Source organism: Sinohyriopsis cumingii, chromosome 12, assembly GCF_028554795.1.
Source record: "Sinohyriopsis cumingii isolate HCF-2022 chromosome 12, ASM2855479v2, whole genome shotgun sequence".
Taxonomy (NCBI): Eukaryota; Metazoa; Mollusca; class Bivalvia; order Unionida; family Unionidae; genus Sinohyriopsis; species Sinohyriopsis cumingii.
Window position 1 is genome coordinate 13,101,393 of NC_142972.1, and position 20,817 is coordinate 13,122,209.

Here is a 20,817-nt window from a genome sequence, read left to right on the forward strand (position 1 = left end):
AAATAACCTTCAAGCTTTACAAATGGTGCAAACAAATACAGCCACTGTTGTAAAAATTAATTTTTTTTTAAAGGGTTGCTTTTGAAAAACTGCTGAAAAGAAATTGTGTGAATTTGACAGAAAATATTTTGGTAATTAGATTCACCATCAGATACCATTACTAAGACTGGAAATTCCATTACTTGACAAAAACTACTCAACAGAATTTGACAAAGTTATAGAAAGTATTCTGACACAGGGGCTTTGAAGTTTTGTAAAAATTTTGGCAATATGCCATAAAATGAACTTGCTATTACTAAAAATGGAAAAAACTTGAATCACATCTAAAAAAATGCACAACAGTTACCTATCATAAACACATTTCAGATTTATATAAATGATGATTTTTGCCATTGGATATGTGGATTCCATAACTAAAAGGATGAAAAATATACACAGCTTTATCTTAAAAGCTGCCAATCACAACTTGACCAACTATGACACAAAGGATCTTGGCCAAGGGGCCATTGAATATTGGACAGATGATGCCGATTTGACATCAAGTATGAATGAATATATTTTTAAACAATAGAAATCTGTAAGCAGATGTTTTTTTTATATATTTTGTAAGATATGCAATCAAAAATTGGAAGACATTTCAACAGAGAGCATTCTACTAACACAACTTTCTTGGCCAGCTCCTCTTGCATTTGGCTATTAGACAGATGTCAGCCAGGCAAGTGAATCCTCAGCTCCGAGAGACTCATCCAGTATTAATCCACATAGGCAGTAAGCTAAAATGTTTATTGTACAATGTTTTTATGAAGGTAATATTTCATATTTTACAAATAGTCACATATATATTTTAATCAGTTATTTTATGTCTATCTAAGTTCATCTGCATTTAAAAGAGAATGGCTATGTGAGCAGGAGACACTGGATATTACCCATGATTCAATTTCTGTAATTTAGGCTTGCATGGAATTCAAAACAGAAGTTGCAGAGGATGTGTTGAACATCATCAAGATCACCTATGGACAGAATGGAATAGATTCCCTTATATCTGGTTTGAAGCAGTTTGCAAAAGTTGACACTTGTGATGAAAAGGTCCTTGTCTTTTGTGATTCTAAACATGCAGAAGATGTTCAGAAATGTGTGATAAGCCACTACAGCAGAGCAGAAAAGGAAAGAAACAAGTATTTAATTCACAGAGAATATGTTAATCTTAAGGTGAGGCATGAGTTCAGACAAGTAGAAAACGCGGTTCAATCCATGAATAACTGGTACCAAGAGGAGTTTACCCTATCTTCTGAAGAGCAACCAAAAACAGATGAAGTTGTGGCTATGGTCAAGAACGAATTTCCAGAAGTGTTTATTAAACAAACAAAGGATAGAATAGCAATCTTGTCAGAAAATGAAGATAATATTGAAAGGGCAAAGTTCAAAGTGAACATGGCACTTGGCAGAATCAAAATCACAGGCAGAAGAAGAAAATATGCAAACCCCCAAACTTATGATAAGTCTTTCTCAGATATGCATATGTCTGAGGATGACCAGATGGATGCAGGCCTAATATTTCCCTCATCTAACTTCCAGAGCAGGCAGCAAACAGTGGATTTAGCTGCCAAATCTTACTGTACCAAAGAGGGTCTAACAGCAAAGGTTTACTTTGGGGATCTTACAAGCCTTCCAGTAGACTGTATTGTTAATGCAGCCAATGAACTCCTGTCACATGATGGTGGAGTTGCCCTAACCATTTCTAAAGCTGCAGGTAGAGACTTTGATCAGGAAGGAAAAGAGTATGTCAAAAAACATGGTGTGATCCCTGTTACTCAGTGTTGTGTGACATCATCAGGCAAGCTGTCTTACAAGGTTGTTATCCATGCTGTAGGACCACGATGGTCAGACTACAAATATAATGAAAAAGAGAAATGTACCATAGACTTAAAGACGACCATAGTCAATTGTTTGATTGAAGCTAACAAATTTAAAATGGCTTCTATAGCAATTCCTTCATTATGCTCTGGTAAGTATGTAGATAGTGTGTTAAATAACTTTCATAGAATTGGATACGGTCAGTTAATAGGGAAAGCACAATTAAATAACTGAAAAAACATAATATTATAGTGTTGAGCTTATTAGACATTTTTTCTAATGATGTGCTTATTATTATTATTATTATTATTATTATAATAAAATGAGATATGACAATATAAAATAGTGCAGTTGTATAACAAATTAATGCTCAAAGTAGTAAATCTTGATAAATTCAAATGTTAGCCACAGTTAAGCCTTATTAAAATAATGGCCCAGTGTTAATATTGTTGGCACACATACACCCATCAAATTGCAGTTTACATTGTGTGTGACAAAAGTGCAGAATTGCAGTTTTCTCAGTCATTGCAAATGCAATAGCAGTCAGAAGCCTCTTTACCACTTTGCTCTGTTTATAAGAATCAGTGCCCTTGTCCATCACTCACATCCTCAGGATCCATTTTTCCAGGGGCCCCAGGGGGTCATGTGGTCTAGGTGCTTACCTTTACAGATCACTATAATACATCTCACTTCTGGAGTCTGAAATCAAGTCTTGGTTAAACCAAAATGGGTATGTGAGAAAGCCTGCCAGTAGCTTCCCATTAGTCAATATTTCTTCCCTGGTGTTCCTGGGTTCTTTCTTCACCAAATATACTGGCTGCTTTGTATATCCTATCACATGCTGAAAAATGGCCTTAAACCCCACAAAATAAACAATCCATTTTTATCATCCCTCCATTTGTCCTTTGTTTTCTTTTTTTACACAATATAATGGATTGAATTTTGTAAGTGGTTTAATGTCAAGAAGACATACATTTTCTCCAAATGCATTTGTTTTTCTAACCAATAACTTTTATTTATAATATACTGTATTAATAAAAAAATACAAGGGAAAAACTTCTATCAGGAAATATATGGTCAAATACTCAAATTGGCATCATCTTAATAAACTGTAATCTAATGTGATTAAGCTGTTACAAATTTAGCATTTTAACTAATTTTACAGAAAAAGGAAGTCCATAAACCATGCAGAATATCTGCTGTTTTGAATAAAAATAGATAATAGATTCCTCATACCTCAGCTTTAACATTGTTTATGTGCCCATATTGTTGAATAGTTTTCACCCAGAGTGGTTACAGAAGGATCTTTTTCAGCTCTGTCACCTTTCTTTTTAGCATATAATCCAATATAATCTATAATACAGCTAATTCTTTTTCATAATACTAATAAAATAACCATTTAACAGTTTATATAAATGGTGATAGATTGTCTATATGTAGTTAGGAATTTGTAGCTCTAGTGAGATGGCCTGTTTTCTTTCAGCCATATCTGTCAGCCATTATCAATCCACTTATTAGCACAAGTTTGTGACTCCTACTAAACAACTTGGAAGGTTGCCTTGAAACTTTGAACAAGCATGAATCATCTCATGGTCTAGTTGGTTCTAAAGGAAAATTATCAGACATCCAATATGGACACCACAGTAGCCACCTTGGAAATCTTGTTATTTCTTCTCTGCCTGAATGAATCATGTGATATCAAAATAAGGTGTTTACTGAATGATTTCTTATGATGGCTAGTTGGTCACTAATGAAAATGGTGCTGATATGACCTCATTATGACCACCATGGCAGCCATCTTGAAAATTTTCTTGCCACTCTTCCTAAATTAAAAATAATATTGATCTGAGTTTTTCACCAGGATACTTCTTATGGTATCTAGTTTGTCCTGAATGAAAATTATGCCTATCTGACATCCAGTATGGCCACCATTTTGACCATCTTTATCAGAATTGATGGTCATATTGAAATAGGGTTTTCACCAAAAGACTTCTTATGATATCTAGTTGGTCCTAAATGAAAATGGTGCCACGGTGAATAATTACTGAAACTTTGACTCTAATTTCTGAATGGACGGTCATGCTGGCATGGAGTTTTTTGTAATTTGAAAATATTATCACTCAAGAATATCAGAGATGGTTTCAGCACTCAGTAGTTAAAAAAAGAAGACATAATGTTTTCATGAAGACATGGAAATTACTTTTGGTTAGTAGAGCAACAATCCCTTTGATGGACTCTTGTTAAAATGATTGTTTCAGAAGACTTTGCTCATGGCAGAACTTCTAAAAATGGAACCAAAGGTAAATATTAATTATTATTAAAAATGGAACCAAAAGGTAAATATTAATTATTATTAAAAATGGAACCAAAAGGTAAATATTAATTATTATTAAAAATGGAACCAAAAGGTAAATAGTAAATCTGATATGGAGGAGTAAATTGTGGGTGAGGTCCATTGGGTTAGGGGGATTGGGGTAGTGGCTTGCATATAGAAGACACTATCTGTAAAGTATTTACATTAATATATAGGTGAGAGAAGGGATAAAGTGATACATATCTTTATAAACAATAATCATCTTTCATGTAAATCAAATTGGTGTTTTCGTATTTCTTCTTCAAATATGCTATCCAATCATAATATCTTCCTACTACCTCGCAAATCCAGCTCCTCCATACTAAAACATTTTAGCTAAAAAGCTAAAAGTTGTCTGCCCAACTAGGTGGCAGTTAAATAGAATGATCTCCCCTTGATACCAGAATTGGTAACAAATCCAGTGAATTCTTCAGTTACTACTTCTGATCATATTGAGTAGCACACACCTACACACAGAAAGGCCATGCAAAATCCATACAAAATGTTTGGAAGTTTTCTTCCTTAAAACAAATTGGAGGAATTTCATCTTCATAGGGTAATATACTCTATCAGTAAATCTCCAACTTTTCTGCTCTTTCTATCTTCAATGACAGAGTTCCTAACTTTTCAGAGTTATCACTTTGCTGTCTTCACGCACTAGTTACCTGTGGGATATACCTGTATGGGTTGCAGTGGATTCCCCTCATAATGCTATTACTGTATTTACTAGGTGCAGGTCTGGTTTGTGATCTATAAAACTTTTATGATATTGCTGTATAATTTCTGCTTCATTCAGATACATACAGTTATGTTTCCTATATGATCTAGAACATCATTAAGCCTTTCATACAGGTAACTTTGTCTTACAATGGATATTTTAGCATCCATTTTATAAGGATCAACAATAATACTTCAGTGCCTTTTTATGTGCAGGTATAGTGTGTGCTATAGAAAACTCATTTATATTTCTGTATGGTTCTTCATTTCACTACAACACCTGCTTGATCTACATTTCCAACATCAGGTGATTAAAAGTTTCAAGCATCTTTCAATGTTTTTTTCTCACAGACCTTCTTTTGAATCATAGTATGTAATATTACAAGCCCCAAACATCAGTTTTCCATTTGTATTCCCAGCAGTTGATGCATAACATCAAGACCATGGGCTCTGATCTGGATCTAGTATATATGGTGATCTTTTAACAGGTGGAACACAGATTATGATTATCTTCATCCACCCTGAATCTTATTGGACATGCATGGGAGTCAGAGTATTCATAGAATGGCCCATGTCTTAAACATATTGGCCCAATATACAAACATACTCTGGTCAAGGCTGTAACAGCAGCTATGAACTTACAAATTGTGGAATGAGATGCAGTGCTCTCTGTCATCACCGTTCTTAAATGCCATCATAAGGCCAAGCTGGGTCCACAGCCTTTATTAACTATTAAGCTCCTCTTTAATGATCAATTTGATAGCATATGCAAACAAGCCACCAGAGATACCTTCTTTCCCTGACCCCCCCCCAGTCTCAGCTGCAGCAGATAGATTGGCAAGGCAATCAACAATAAATTATAAATTGCAGGGACATCCCTAAAACACTGAGAAGCAGTCCTACTGAATTTACAGCTGTCAAAGAGCACATTTCACCCAAACTAAAGAGGCAGAGAGAGGGTGATCATTTTTGCTAGCATTTCTCTTCTTGAGACCTTTGCTGTCTCAAAAGGCATGATCTTCACACAGCTCTTATCACAGGTTCCAGTAGGGGGAAGGCTGTAATCTTTCACTGCCAAATGGGGAAGATTTCCCATGATGACATATGGACCTGACATGTTGATTCCATGGGTCTCACCATCATTTTCAGTGCTCCTCCGCTTTTGTCCATGGTTCCTTCAGCTACAGATGTGGCGATCTTTACTCGTTTGTCATCCTAAGCTGGGTTTGTTCAATTTGGCATTGGATGTTATTGTCCTTTGTCACCTTCTTGGGCTCCCACTGTGGTGCAAATGGATGCTGAACCTTTGACAATGGGCCAGTTTTCACAATCTGCACAATATGAGGTTCCATCTTGACAATGGGGAAACCTCACTGGACTCATGTTGGGGATGCCTTTTTAAGTGCAGCCTCGAACAATTACAGTCTGCACAAATGCAAACACAGAGGAGGAGAGGGTGGGGGGCAAGTCTCCTTCTGTCATAATGGGATGCCAGTAGAGTGTGGTCACCTCAGGATTGTCATTTAGATATCAACATCCTTGATATGAAAATCATTCCAAAAGATTTTCATTGGTGGCTGGAGAACCTACCTGGGAATGAAGTTCTTGTTCTGCCTGACACCTCCACAATGGTGACTTATCACAATGGCAAGGCAAGACCAAGTCCCCTTACCTTCGTATTCTTTTTTACGAGTTTATAAAGTGGTGTCTTCACTGACAAATCCAAGTTCAACATTTTCTAGTCTGACTAAATGTATTGGCAGAGTTGTGGTCCTGCTAGAATCAACAAATACAAACAGGATGGTCTCTTCATCCCTGTTTTTACGTAATTGATGCATAATGGGATTGACCAACGGTGGACCTAGTTTTGGCAAGGTAGAATACCAAACTACCAACCTTTGTCTCATCAGTCCTCGATCCAAAGGCGTGGACAGTCAGTACTCTTTCTATATATTGAAATGGCCTAATTTTATATGCTTACACTCCATCACCTCTGGTTTCAAAGGTGATACAGAAACCAAGAGAATCAGAGTGTTGTTTTCCCTCCATTGCTCCACTCATTGGGAATCTTGGATCAATGACCTCATCAATCTCACTACAGAATCTACCAAGAACTCAAGATATTTTCTACTCGAACAACTCCAATGACATGCGTTCATCTCAACTCAGAGATTGCTGAATCTACACATCTGGATCTTATTAAAATATGCCCTCAGTAACAAATGGTTTTCACAATCAGTGGTGGAGAAGTCACTCAAGCAAGATGTCCCTCCACCTTAAAGGTGTACAAAGGCAATGGAATTTATTCTCACAGTGGTGCGCACAAGAACACTTTATACCACTATAGGCATCCATACGTCAATAGCTTAACTTCCTGTGGGTCTTTTATGAGAAACAGTTAGTTTCAATCACAATCAAAACCTACTGATCCATGATCACTGGTACCCTGCATCATTATTGAAGAGAGGATATTGAGGAAATCAAAGACCTATCAGATCTTTTGTCCAGTTTTGATTACACATGCCCAGTGATGTTGGATCATTGCCCAAGTAGAATCATGGGTACTAACCTGGTTGAGCAAAACCTCCATTTAAACTGCTCTCATGATCTTCATTGGTTCACCTATAAAATAACATCTGCTTCCTCACTGCATTAGTGAATGCCAAGATGGGCCATTATCACTCTACCTATCTATCTATAAATACGTTGACACAGTCACACTTGACTGTTAAGCAACAGGTGGTACGTGGTCAAATATAAAGTAAAGATGGAAGTGATAGGACAGTCAGAAGAGTAATGATAGGAAAGGCGGAAATAAGTAAAAGTGTGTCAGTGTACGTTTTCGTCCCTTCATAATCAGACCAATCTGGCTACCGTAGTGGCAGTGAGATATAGAACCTCAACCGGCATAGCCCTGAGAATCACTAGGTCTTACTTGTAGCTGACTAGTTCATTAGAATGTGATTCTGGAAAGCTCCTGCTTGTGAGATACCAAGTTAGGAGCTTCTGCAATTATTGATGGTAATTTGTTCCAAGTCCCTGTTGTACATGGGAAGAAGCTGAACTTGAAACAATTTGTCGATGCTGACTTTAATTGGAACTTTTTCCTGTGGTTTGCCCTAGTTTGGCTATATGCCAGGGTCAGGTATTTGTCTGCTGGTATGTCCACTAGGTTGTTTGCAATCTTGTACATCATGGTTAGCTGGGCCTTGGTTCACCTGGATTCGAGTGATTCCCACTGGAGATGGTTGAGTATTGCACTGACACTGCTAGTGTTACGATATTTATTTGTGGTAAACCTAGCTGCTCTCCTCTGAACCATCTCTATCTTATTTGTTAGATCTTTACTATGTGGGTTCCACACAGTCGAGCAATACTCAAGACCTGGTCGAACCAGAGTGAAATATGCTGCACTTTTTACTTCTTCATTGTTGATTTGGAGGTTGCGGCGCAGGAAACCAAGGTTACTGTTCCCTTTTTTCACTATCTTGTCTATGTGCCTTTTCCAAGAGATGTCTCTAGACAATTCCACCCCGAGAGATTTTGTTGCCTGCTCATTGGCTAACTTGTGCCCCTTAAGAGTATATTCGGACAAGATTGGTGATTTTTTTCCTGTAAACTCTTAGGATGCAGCATTTTTCTGGATGGAACGACATACCCCAAGTTCTTTCCCAGAGGGCCAGTTGGTTCAGGTCTTCTTGAAGGATCTCACAGTCCTTGGAGACATTTATTTCCCGGTAGACTATACAGTCATCTGCAAAAAGTCTTGTGTTGGATTTGACACTTGCAGGTAGATCATTGATGAACACCAGGAAGAGTATTGGACCCAAAACACTCCCCTGAGGTACCCCACTAACAACTGGTGCTGGGTCTGATGTTGCTCCATCTACTATAACTCTCTGCGATCTGTCTGATAGGAAATCTCTGATCCATTTCTGTGTGTTACCCCTGATGCCATAGTGGTCCAACTTACTGAGGAGTCTTTCATGGGGGACACGATTGAAAGCCTTACTGAAGTCAAGGATTGCAAGGTCATACTGCTTCCCTCTGTCTAAGGATTTGGCGAGCTCATCCACTAGGGTTATAAGCTGTGTTTCACAGCTTCGTCTGGCATGGAAACCATGCTGGCAGTCTGTTAGAATGTTGTAGCGATCTAGATGTTGCATCATGTTGCTGACTATGATGTGTTCAAGCATTTTGCAGCAGATACATGTAAGGGAGACCAGTCTATAATTGCTGGCCTTGAATCTTTCTCAATTTTTGAAGATAGCTGTAAAGTTTGCTGTTTTCCAGATATCAGGGACATGACCTGTTGAGAGGCACTTCTGGTAAATATAACTCAGGTATGGTACACACTCTTCTGCTAGATCTTTCAGGATCCTTGCTGGAATCATGTCTGGTCCTGTAGCTTTCTGTGGGTTAATTTTCCACAACAAGCTGTATACACCTTCTACAGTAACTTGGATGTCAGGCATTGGTGGGTAATGATCTCCATGTAGGCTTGGTAGATCACTCTTATCCTCTTGTGTGAAGACTGACTGGTATTGATGATTCAGTATGTTAGCCTTGTCGGATGCCTCTGAATGTAGTTTCCCCGTGTTCCTTGAGTGGTGCCACACCACAGCTGTCTCTACGTAAGGACTTAGTGTAGTTCCAAAATTTCTTCTGCTTGTTTGGTTGTTGTTCTTGATGTGGGTTACCGACTTCTATCAAGTTTTCAATATATCTCCAGTAAGCCTGCCGTTCTAAGCGTTGTGATCTTGCTTTTGCTTCTTTGTATAGTTTCCGATCTCTTGTTTTTCCTGTTGTTTTCTGTCTTGCATACAATTTGTTCCGTCTTCTGTGTTGGGCTATAATGGATTTGTCTATCCAAGGTTTGTTTGTTTTGTTTCCAGATAAGGTCTTAGATGGTATAAATTTATCAATTAACCGTTTTATGTTCTCCTCAAACATTTTCCATGTGTCATTTGCAGAAAGGTTATCTGTTTCACGTAAGAACGATTCTTGTAATGACTTAAATTCTTCATGTAACTGGCCATAGTCTGCATTCCTGTATTGGAAGACTTTACGAGCTGCTTTCTTCACTTTCATTTGTCATAGGCTGGACTCTATGTAAACTGCTTCGTGGTCAGCAATTCCTGGTATGACATCACACTTGTTGATTAGTGTTTTGTTGTTTGTGAAGAACAGGTCAAGCAGATGTGAAGTAAATTCAGTTACACGTGTTGCTGCATCTACAACCTGTTCCAGGAATGAGTCCTTTATGATATTTAGTAGATGTTGGCATTGGGCATTGTTTGTGGCTTGTGGTAGTGGACACTCATTCTCCCAGTCAATATCTGCCAGGTTGAAGTCTCCTCCTAGCCATACATGCGCACCTCGTGGGATTCTCGTAAGACATGAGTGAAGCTGATCTAAGTAGTTTGGTTCGGTTAAGGATGGAGGTTTGTAGAAGGCACCAACGTATAGGTCTGATGCCCCTTTAACCTTGATTTTCGCCCAAACTAACTCAAAGTTATTATCTGCCTTAAATTCTTCTGGCTCGCAGCTGGAATACTGGTCTGATACTAGGAGAAATACACCACCCCCATGGGATCCCTCTGGACGATCTTTGCGATAGGACCTGAAATTTGCTGGGAATATTTCAGATGAATTTATGCTGCTGTCTTGCCACAATTCCGTACCAATAACAATGATGGCTTTGGTAGAGGAGATCATGTTGCTTAGTAGTCCCTTCTTTCCAGGCCCCTTTATAGACTGACAATTAATTACTAGGATTCTCATGGGTAAGTCAGTTCTAATTCCAGTGGGACCATGTGTTGTAGAGGTCCTTCTCTGCTTGTGTGGAGATGAAGTAGCAGTTGGGTTGTTAAAACTTATCTCGCTGTCTGCTTGGGTACTGTCACTAAGGCATTGGTAACTATTACTGGTATCGAAGATAAAAGTGTCAAATATTCCAGTGGAGAAGTTTGGCAAACCACACTGAGTACAATCCCAGCTTACATTATGGAGGGTTTTGAAAACGGCATCTGGCATACCCATACACTCTTGATGATACCATACTTCGCACGAGTCACAGCACACACAAGGTGTTGTCCATTTACAGGCTTTGTTGCAGACCCCGCAAGGAAACTTGATGGTTCTTGGACCCGGGTTTGGTTCTGGTACATATGATTCAGCTAACAGAAGGCTACATAGATAGAGGAGAACGAGTTTGTTCCTACATACTGGTCCTTTTGCATTCGACATTGTTATTTTTAGAGTGGTAATGAGGTGGGTGGAGAGCGATAATTTCTGATGATCCCGAATCAGTACTGGTTGTGTATTATTATTGTCCTCTGCCTGGAACGTCAGGGTTAATATTTTGTGCATGATGAGGATAAGGGTGATGAAAGATAAGCTAATGGGGTGTATCATGTTTTAACTTATATCTATCAAGTCCAAAAAAAAAGAAATGAAAAGAAAACGGATGTTTACATTTTGGGTTGCATTGTGGGGATTTGCTGGTGAGTGACCAGTGTAGATTAAAAGGGAATGCCTTAACTTTTAAATAGAAAAAGTATGAGCGAGGATACTATCAAATTGATTAAGGATATGTTCCCAAACATCAGAGAAATGATGTTGGTTTATAGAACCTGGCCTGAATTTGTGGATTTGTTGAAAAGAGTCGTGAGCTAGAACAGGAAGTGACCGACGCCCACCGTTTTTCAGCCTCAGTATCAGCCTCACTCATAACAGCCCCTGCTTTCATTGCCAAGAACAAGCTCCTGTTCATGATGAATCAGACTTTTGCAATAAATTTCTGTCTAGTCTGCATGAACACTTCATCTCAAGGTCATCTACAGGACTCACTGTGAGCTCAGAAATGGTACTTGAAGAAAGACTAAGCTGTTGTGTCAAAGAAGATTACACCTCTTCTTACCCAGCATAGATACTTTTGTCCTGGGTAAAGTGGATTTATTCATTCCACACATCAGAAAATAATCCCACACCATAGGAATTTGTCTTGCATTTTGACTCACAAAGTTAGGACTGTCATCACAAACATTGCATATGAGCGAAACTGTTTCTCTGTTATTATCGTGCCTTGGGATGGAAATCTAAGTCCAGCTTTTACCTCAGAGATTATTCATCCTAAAAGGTTCAACTCAGTCTGGTGGGATCTATAGCGATGGTGCACTTGTTACCTTCCCAGGTCATTTGACAGTTTCACAAGAATGGCTTCATGAAATTCCACTGGATTTACAGCAAGGAAAATGTTTTCCTTTCAAAGTCACTCTCTGACATATGGAATCTGTTCTTCGGTTCAGTGATTTAGAAGCTGTTTCACTTACCTTAGAGGACTGGAGATGGTCTATACAGGATAAGGGGACATATCTCCCTTCACCTCTTACCTATTCTGCTACGGTTTTATGATCTAGTAATGTATTTGAAGAACAAAACCAATTTTTTTAAAAAAGTAAAATGTTTCTTTGATAATCCAATCATGATGCGTGTATCCTTCCAGCCTCCCCATAGTTACATCCATATAGAGAGTATGCCTTCTGCTCCAGTTGTAACTGAAGAATTCATGGGATTTTGGCACCAATCCTGGTATAAAGGGACATCACTCTAAGTCTAACCTAGGTGGGCATAGAGCTAACTTGTAGCTTTTTAGATACAAAGTTGTAGCCTGGGAGGACTGTATATGTGAGGTTACACTGGTAGTAATCCTAAGGTATTATGATCAGAGAAGTATTATCGAAGAAACATATTTTACTTTAAAAAATTTGTTTCCTATATTGTTTTTAAAGATCAGATTTATTGTCTCTGAAAATATTGATTATCATGACTTTGAGGAAGAAGTAGGAATATGTACTTCAGTCACTAATATAAATAATTTCCATCATAGTCTTAGAATATGTTCATGTGATGTGTGCTGTAGGTTATTCAGGATACAGAGTTTCATGGCATGTGATGTTCATTAGCTGACAACCTCATCACACTTCTGCTGCTTGTGAGACTACAGATAACTATCATCCTGGACCATCTTAGTGAAAGTATGGAATCTGGTACTTTTTCCCATTATGCACCTTGCTGATGTGAAGCTATCAACCAATCACTGAAGTTCGGGGGGATGTTTCCAAACTCATAATATTGGGAATCACATCATTGTTGTGTAAATGAATTCACTAACTGATTTATGACACCGATTTTATCAGTTACCTTCCTATGATATTGGCTCACCAATTTATGCTGAGTACCATTGAAGTGATGTACAGTTGGTTATATAACAGCATAAAAATTGGATGGTTTTATATTTTTTTTAATAAATAAAACATTGTTTTTGTGTCATTTCAGGGATATTTGGAGTACCAAAGCCATTATGTGCACAAATGTATGCCCAGGCAGTGGTTGAGTACAGCATGACTTATGGTCTACAGTCCATAAAGGAAATCCATTTTGTAGACATTATTCCTGACATGTGTCAATTAACACAGTCAGCCTTTGATGCAGAGTTTCAATGTAGCTAATGAAATTCCTTGCAAATATTGTCAGGATTGACACAGATCTTTTATAGATCTTGAATTTTAGGGGTTTCCTTGATAACTCAATAAATGACAGCAAAATTCTAAGAGACATTACAGAGCTACCGTATATACTCGCGTATAAGCCCATGCGCGTATAAGCCGACTTGGTAAAACTGTTATAAAGTGCATGACCCGTGTATAAGCCGACCCATAATTTCTAGATTACCGGTACATCACAAGATGCACAAAGTGAGTTCTGTATACGTTTATTTAGGCAAATCACATTATTAAATAAAATGAAAGTAAGAAAGCTAATTTATATGTTGAAATTATAAAAACAATTCTAAAGTGTTAAGTCTTAATGGAAATTTAATTAATCCTCATTCTAAAATCATGAATTATAAAAGTTCTATCACTTTTAGAATCCTTCAAAATCTGGCTCTGTATCAGCCTCACCAAACAGTTCACGAAACTCAGCTTCTGTTACGGGCGCGCTTTTATCATATGCGTCGTCATTGTCATCATGGTCATCCAATAGTGTGTCATTCTTCTCGCTCTCCTCATCATTGTCGGATTGAAATATAGCATCATCCTCTGTTCCATCCATGGCATTGCTGATACAGCACTTCCTGAATGATTTTGCAATCATTTCCGATGGAATTGAGTCCCACGCTTCTTTTACCCACTTGGCGACCAAATCAATGTCCGGCCTCATTAAATTCCCACCTTTTGTCATTTTCACTGCCCCTGAACAAACCCATTCTGCCTACATCTTTCGTAACTTGTCCTTAAAAGGTTTGTTAAGGCAGACATCAAGAGGCAGTAACACTGATGTTAAACCTCCTCGTATCACAGCCAGTGTTGTTTTCATTTTCTTTGCGGCCTTTTTTACTTCATCGGTCTTGTGTGCACGAAACATATCCCATACAAGCATTGAAAGTTTCCAAAGAATTGCACATGGTCTCTTGTTTCATACTTTCTCCAACCATTCAATTGTTCCACTTTTGTCCATCCACCCCTTTTGCTGTGCACAAACGATGACACCAGCAGGAAATTTCATGCTTTTCGGCAGCATCTTCCTTTTAAAAACGATGACAGGAGGAAGCTTTGATCCATCAGCTAAACAACCGTGAAATGCGTTTTTTCATGGCCAGTTGATTTTATCAGAATAGTTTTCTCACCAACAGCATTGACTGTTTTATTGCTTGGTAAGTCAGAGGTCATAGGCGTCTCATCCATATTTCCAATTTGTGATAGTTCAAATAAGCACTCCTTTCTGCGTTTAATGATGAACTGCTGAAATGAATCAGTTTTTTCTTCCAAGTCTTTTGGTAGCTTTTGTGCTATCTTAGTTCGCTGCCTGAGGCAGAAACCATTCCGGTTCATAAAACGAGAACACCAGCTGGCTGATGCAACAAATTTTGAATCTGCCAACTTATATTTATCATTTTTCACCATCTGCATAGCACGTAGACAGATTGCAGTTCGTGTGACAATGTATCCATTTTGTCGACGTTCACTTACAAAATCACTGAGCTCTTTCTCCAATTCAGGGAAAGAGGCAATCCCAGTCCGACGAGCCTTCTTGGATTTTGGCATTTCTTCTAATACTGCTTTGCTTTTCCACCATTCCCGTACTTGCTTCTCGTTCACAAAAAATTTGCATGCTGCAGCACAGTTGTTATTTGCTTCTGCGTATTCAATAACTTTAAGTTTGAATGCTGCATCATAAGCAGAATGCTTTCTTTTACTTCCAACACTATTCATTTTATCTGATTGAATTGAATATAAACTTTGCGAGATATTAAATTGAAATAATTTCTTACAGTGGTAGTATACTATTTATATACCTTATCCTGTAATTATTTCCATGTGTCATTGGTTATCAGTTTGTATCTGATAATTATTTATCATTGTTGTTTATTTGTGGGTTTTTTTAAAACTACTGGTAGTGTGATTCAATTGATCAAAATATGATTGGTTTCAGCGTGGACATTATTCAAGTATTGTGACAGTTAATAACTTTGAGCAGAAACCATGTCCACTACCATATCTCATTAAACATTACATCTGAGAGTCGGCATGTATTAATAAAGTCATTGGGATTGTGCAACAAAACAAACCTATTATACCCGAGGCATTTACCACAGATTAAGCATATGGTAGCTATTGTACAACACTCTACCGCTAACAAACCACTTTGCATTACAAACAACTAAACAACAGTAGTATATAAACTGTGGTTACCGATTACTTCTAAAACACCTGTCAAAGAAATCCCACAAATTATATTGTTTTACAATTATTCACGCTGACTCGTATATTGCCTTGTTATTTACCCTTCCTAAGCATACGTGCAACAAACCCCTATGGAGCCTCTCGCTATTGCTCCTTTAAGACTATCGTACATGTATTTCTACTCTCGATCAAAATGTTTGTCGTATATACCTTCAGTATCGTAATTCTTTTATTTTTGTACATAGAGTCTTTTCATATTTACACTGAAATAAGCTAGCATGCCTTTGTACAATACTGTAGAGTTTAATGATTACTGATTAGCTGAGGGTTAAATACTTGACTGGAGATTATTAATATGGCGGTTCTTTTGGAAAATACACGTACCACCGTGGCTTAAATAACACGTATGGCTGCATTTTCTGGTGGATGGACATCTGTCAAATAGATGTCAAGTACGTTAAAACGTGTTTTTCATTCATTTTCCTACCACTTACGTTAGAAAAAAAAATATTTCTTTCACTTCATGACAGCACAAATCTTATGAGCAATGTGGCATCATTAGGCATGTGATCTCATCTTCAGCGATCGACAGAAATGATAAATACTGGAAATCGAGGGGAAAAAGCGTTAAAATTTCAGACTTGGACCTTGGCCTGCTGATAAGCCAACCCCTCCTTCTTCCAGGCCTTCTTTTTTTCCTAAATTTTTCAGTTTGTATGCGAGTATATACGGTATGTAGACATAGCAAATTATGTAGTCTGATCAATGATATAAATGAGATGGTATAATTTACACGATAGACAGACAGAATTGCCTATCTTCTTGTTTAACATGTTACATATTTCCAGAGTTTTCAGTGTGTGTGTGTGTGTGTGTGTGCATGTGAGGCAAACCTATTCAGTGATATAAAGGGGATAGTATCTTAATACAGTGTTACCCCACTATAACACGGTACTTGGGAACAATAAAACCCGACCGCGTTATATACCGAACCATGTTATATGCACCCAAGTCAGTTAGCTGAAGAAGATGTTGTACCCCCCAAATAATTGTGTGGGGGTGTGTGGGTAATAAATGCGGGCAGTAAAATATGTGCTTTGTCGGCACAGTCGCCATCTTAAATTGATGCATATTAAATGAAAAATACACCTTTAGTGAAAACAGAGAAGACATAATATAATAGTTTATTTAGAGAACCATGAATTGGTACATATACATGAATCCTGTTTATATATAAATGTCTTATGTATAGCATGAATAGAGTATCAACACTGTGTACTCACCTGCAAACCTCATATACATTGAATCCACAATAAAGTGATTCCATCAAAAATATGCACACACACAGCTTTAAAATATTCATTAAGTTTGTAACAGGTCATATTGGTCTGAATTCAGTAGAAAAACATAACACAATCACGTAACGAATGACAAAGCACATTTACTTTAAAGTACTTTCCAAGTAGGTAAAAGTTTGCATTTTAAGCTGCCGTTGGTAGCGTTCTTAAGCATAAACTTTTTCCCTGCAAAAATGAAACTTTTGCAGCACAGTTACTTTGGAAAATGCAAAAATCCATCAGATTCCATTACTTTTATTTAAGTTTGGTACTGACTTCCACTGAAGAAAATGTCTTTGCTGATACTGAAAGATTGTATTCGGCTTTCTTTGATGAAGGGTGCATGCGCTATTGAAGTCATTGCTAAAGGACAGCTTTGGAGAACCAAAAGAATGCCCATTTCTTATTGTGGAGGCAACATCAAATAATTGTATTGCATGATTGAGACTGGTATTTTTTCCATTTGCTGAGTACATTTTCATAACATTTCAGCAAACTATTTTATCTGGGTACATTTTTAAAAAGGAATTGGCCATCATTTAGACTATTCTAGTTACTGTCCCTCCATGCCTACTGAATAAACCAATAAGTAAGATGTATTATTTTTTTTACATTTGTGATAGCAGCGAGATACTGCCTTCCATGCATGTGTTTGAAAATTAACAAAGGTGATAAGGATTATTACAGAAAACGTGAGTGGTCTGAAGGATTTAAATCTGAGTGAAAAGAAGAGGAATTTTACTTTTCATCCATATACAAATGTCAGTCTTTGTAAATATTTTAATTACTAGCGAGTGGCCGAAAAGCCGATGAAAGATAGATTACGAGGCAATGCCTCGTCCGGTTGATCTCCATTACCAGAAATGACAACAACAAAACAGCAGATATTTCACAACATGCAGAACTCATGCTAGATGTCAAGATAAGCGGTTTATGATATAACAATGCACTGTTTAGATGGTTTGTCAGTATGGACAAAGAATTTGTTTATGTAACAATAGATAAATTTCATTGCATTTTATGTCCAGTATGCGGCTTCATTTCATGGAGGCTCTGAATTTCTGCACTCCAAACCAATGGTTGTATATAACAGTTTAAACAGCCAACAAAGTCGCCAATAAATAAAAAAAGCCACATGGTATGTTTTGCAGCCAATAAGGAAAATCAATCCAAGTTTGCGACATTGGCGAAGACCTACGTGATCCCAGAATAAACTTTTTATACGTTTTTTCTTCTTCTTACTTTTAAGAAGAAAAAAATACTTTTTCGTGTACGAGAAAGATACATATAAAATTTCTGGAGCCAAGCCATGATCGTCTTGTATTATTCATACGCGATCTCTTCCCCAAAATGGTAAGAAACTTTTTACGTTTTTTTCGTACTTTTTAAGAATTTTTTTTTGTGCACAAGAAAAATACTTGTATATGAAATTTTGGGAGCCATGCCAGGACCGCGTTATATCCAATTTCATGTTATAACGGAGCGCACTATAGCAGGGTCACACTGTATTATTGTCTATCATATTATATATATTCAGAGTTTTCATTGATGTGGAATTTTCTTGTGTGAACTATTCTAGATTGGTTTCAATCTTTATTTAAAGGTCTGCTAGAGTGTAATACACACTATATATCAGAATGTTCATTTTTCACTAAATAACTCGGACATGTTCATTAAAAATGCATATTTTAACTCACAGAGAAGAAAATGAAGATAATGTGTGCATTTATCTATGTTTTATGGAAAACACTCCGGAAATATTTGTATACTTCTGGTAATAATACGATTTCCGGAAGTGACATACCATCAGGAAGTCCTTCAAGTTTAGTGTATGTGGTGGTGATGGCTGAATCTAGTGATGATTCAAGCTAGTCATGCTCATTTTCATCATGTGAGGAAGGTGAACTCCTAGAAGGTGGCGAATGTAATGAATCTTAAGAAGATTCTGCTCGCCAAGGTTAGACAGTACCAATTTAAGCCCGAACAAGACAAGGACATGGATGAAGACCCTAAAGAGAACATGGGGCATAATGAGGCTGAGCAGCACTTGGGTTATTCATTCTGGTAATTACTATTATCATTATGGCAGTGGTTATGGTTGGTAGCTCAAATGTTTACTTTCTCAGGACAGCATTGCAATACCCTGGTAAAATCTCAATGAGTTGTAGCTGCTGGCCTTTCAAGTTTAACACTGTCATGGGGGGAAAAAAAAGAAGAAAGATTGAAGTGACCCTTCACAAAGACTATTCTGGCTTAAATGTGATAAAATGTTAATGTCCAGTGTGTTAAAATTTAATGTTTAATACTTATTCAAAATTTGACATTTACAGGCTATATTTTCTCCATTGCTTTAAACAATAAAGTGGTGAAAGTATACAGTGTATTGCTTTTGAATATTTTTAATGTTTTTACTGTTTTAGTGTCAATTAGTAGTACTGCTCATAAAAGAATTTTTACTGAAAATTGAATTGAATTGAATGGTTACTGATTTTCATGGATTTAAGGGGTTTTGACAAGCAAGAAATTGAAAGAACCAACTACTGCTGAATGATCTGTGAAGACAAAAAGGTCCCAGTTGGAGACTTAGTGACAAATTTGAGAACCCATGAAAACTTACCCCTTTTTCTAAACACTCCTAAAGTCATCTAAAAAATGAATGTACAGAACCTGGAGGAGTTCCTATAATGAAAATAATACATTCTAGAGTAAGCTCCTTGACATAAATTTTTGGTTGACTTGTACTTAAGGTAACAAAGGAGCTTATAGATTCTGGGAACTAGAGGATTGAGGTTAGGGTCATTATAACTCTCATAAGAAAATAAAGGTTTTTGCATAGTGTCTGTAGTTCAAGATATTTACATACATTGACAAATGGTCCAGGTTCTTGATCAGTAATGTCCAGAATTAATTATGCCCTGCTAGTTATACACAAAGGACTGTTAAATGTTAGGCAGATGTATAATGTGCAGTGCACAATACTCTTGTTGTTAGTGAGTGGGTTAAGTTTCTGTTAAATTCCATGTTAATATTTTCAGGAAAGCATTACCTATGTCGATATAATGCACATGGTAGTATCTGTATTTTGAGGAGCAAGGATTCATTCTCACTTACTTGTGAGGCTAGTAAAAACTCAGTGACACCATCTTTGAAATCTGTAAACAAAGCACATTTGAAGTAAATCTAAATATCTGCTATCATAATTCAATGTAGTGAAAAATAGTACATGATTCTACTTGTTAAAATAAATATTCTCAGAAAATTTAATTCTTAGATCCACACGTCCACCTCATGTGTACAGATTTTATAAGTTCTGCCCATAATGGAAGTTTGGATGTTACTTTCGTCTACCATGGTAATATCATCTGTGAACAAAGAACACTTTCATTGACAATAGATTTCTTGAATTGGAAAGGCAATCAGTTATTTCCACACAAAATTGCACTGGTTCCTCACATCTTTAAATTCTACCTTTGTAACATTATCAAAATCCACAAACATAGTGGAACTTTACAAAAATGAATAGCTTTGCTGCATTCCAGCTTTTGACAACATAGTAAACAAACACGTTAGCTTTGTCCAAGAACTCGAGTCCATGACTGTTTTCACACTACATTAAGGGCTAACACTAACAATAAGTCATTATGGACTAGGTTTTTTCCATGTACATATTGCAGGTGTGATACATGAATGGAAAGGGTTTAAGTGTTACCACTGATGCCAGGCAATAAAGCATGTGATTTCAGTACAGATTCCTGTAAGCATTGTACTGAGCAGATGATGAAAACAGCAGAAAATAGACATCTTTAGT

At 37.2% G+C, this 20,817-nt stretch overlaps 2 protein-coding genes across 2 annotated transcripts in view; one reads left to right on the top strand and one right to left on the bottom strand.

The window, feature by feature from the left end:
* LOC149786019 (E3 ubiquitin-protein ligase rnf213-alpha-like) overlaps positions 1–19,385 on the top strand; it is a 180,064-nt gene extending 160,679 nt beyond the window's left edge. The window contains exons 18-19 of the mRNA XM_089978096.1: positions 952–2,005; positions 13,265–19,385. Coding sequence (XP_089834222.1) covers positions 952–2,005; positions 13,265–13,437 — 1,227 coding nt within the window. The 3' untranslated portion in view covers positions 13,438–19,385. The remainder of the gene's footprint in view (positions 1–951; positions 2,006–13,264) is intronic.
* On the bottom strand, positions 9,847–13,257 carry LOC149786020 (uncharacterized). Its single transcript, XM_089976313.1, has one exon. It carries the CDS (start codon positions 11,339–11,341, stop codon positions 10,019–10,021), a length of 1,323 nt encoding a protein of 440 aa, XP_089832439.1. The 5' UTR covers positions 11,342–13,257; the 3' UTR covers positions 9,847–10,018.
* Positions 19,386–20,817: the final 1,432 nt, after the last annotated feature.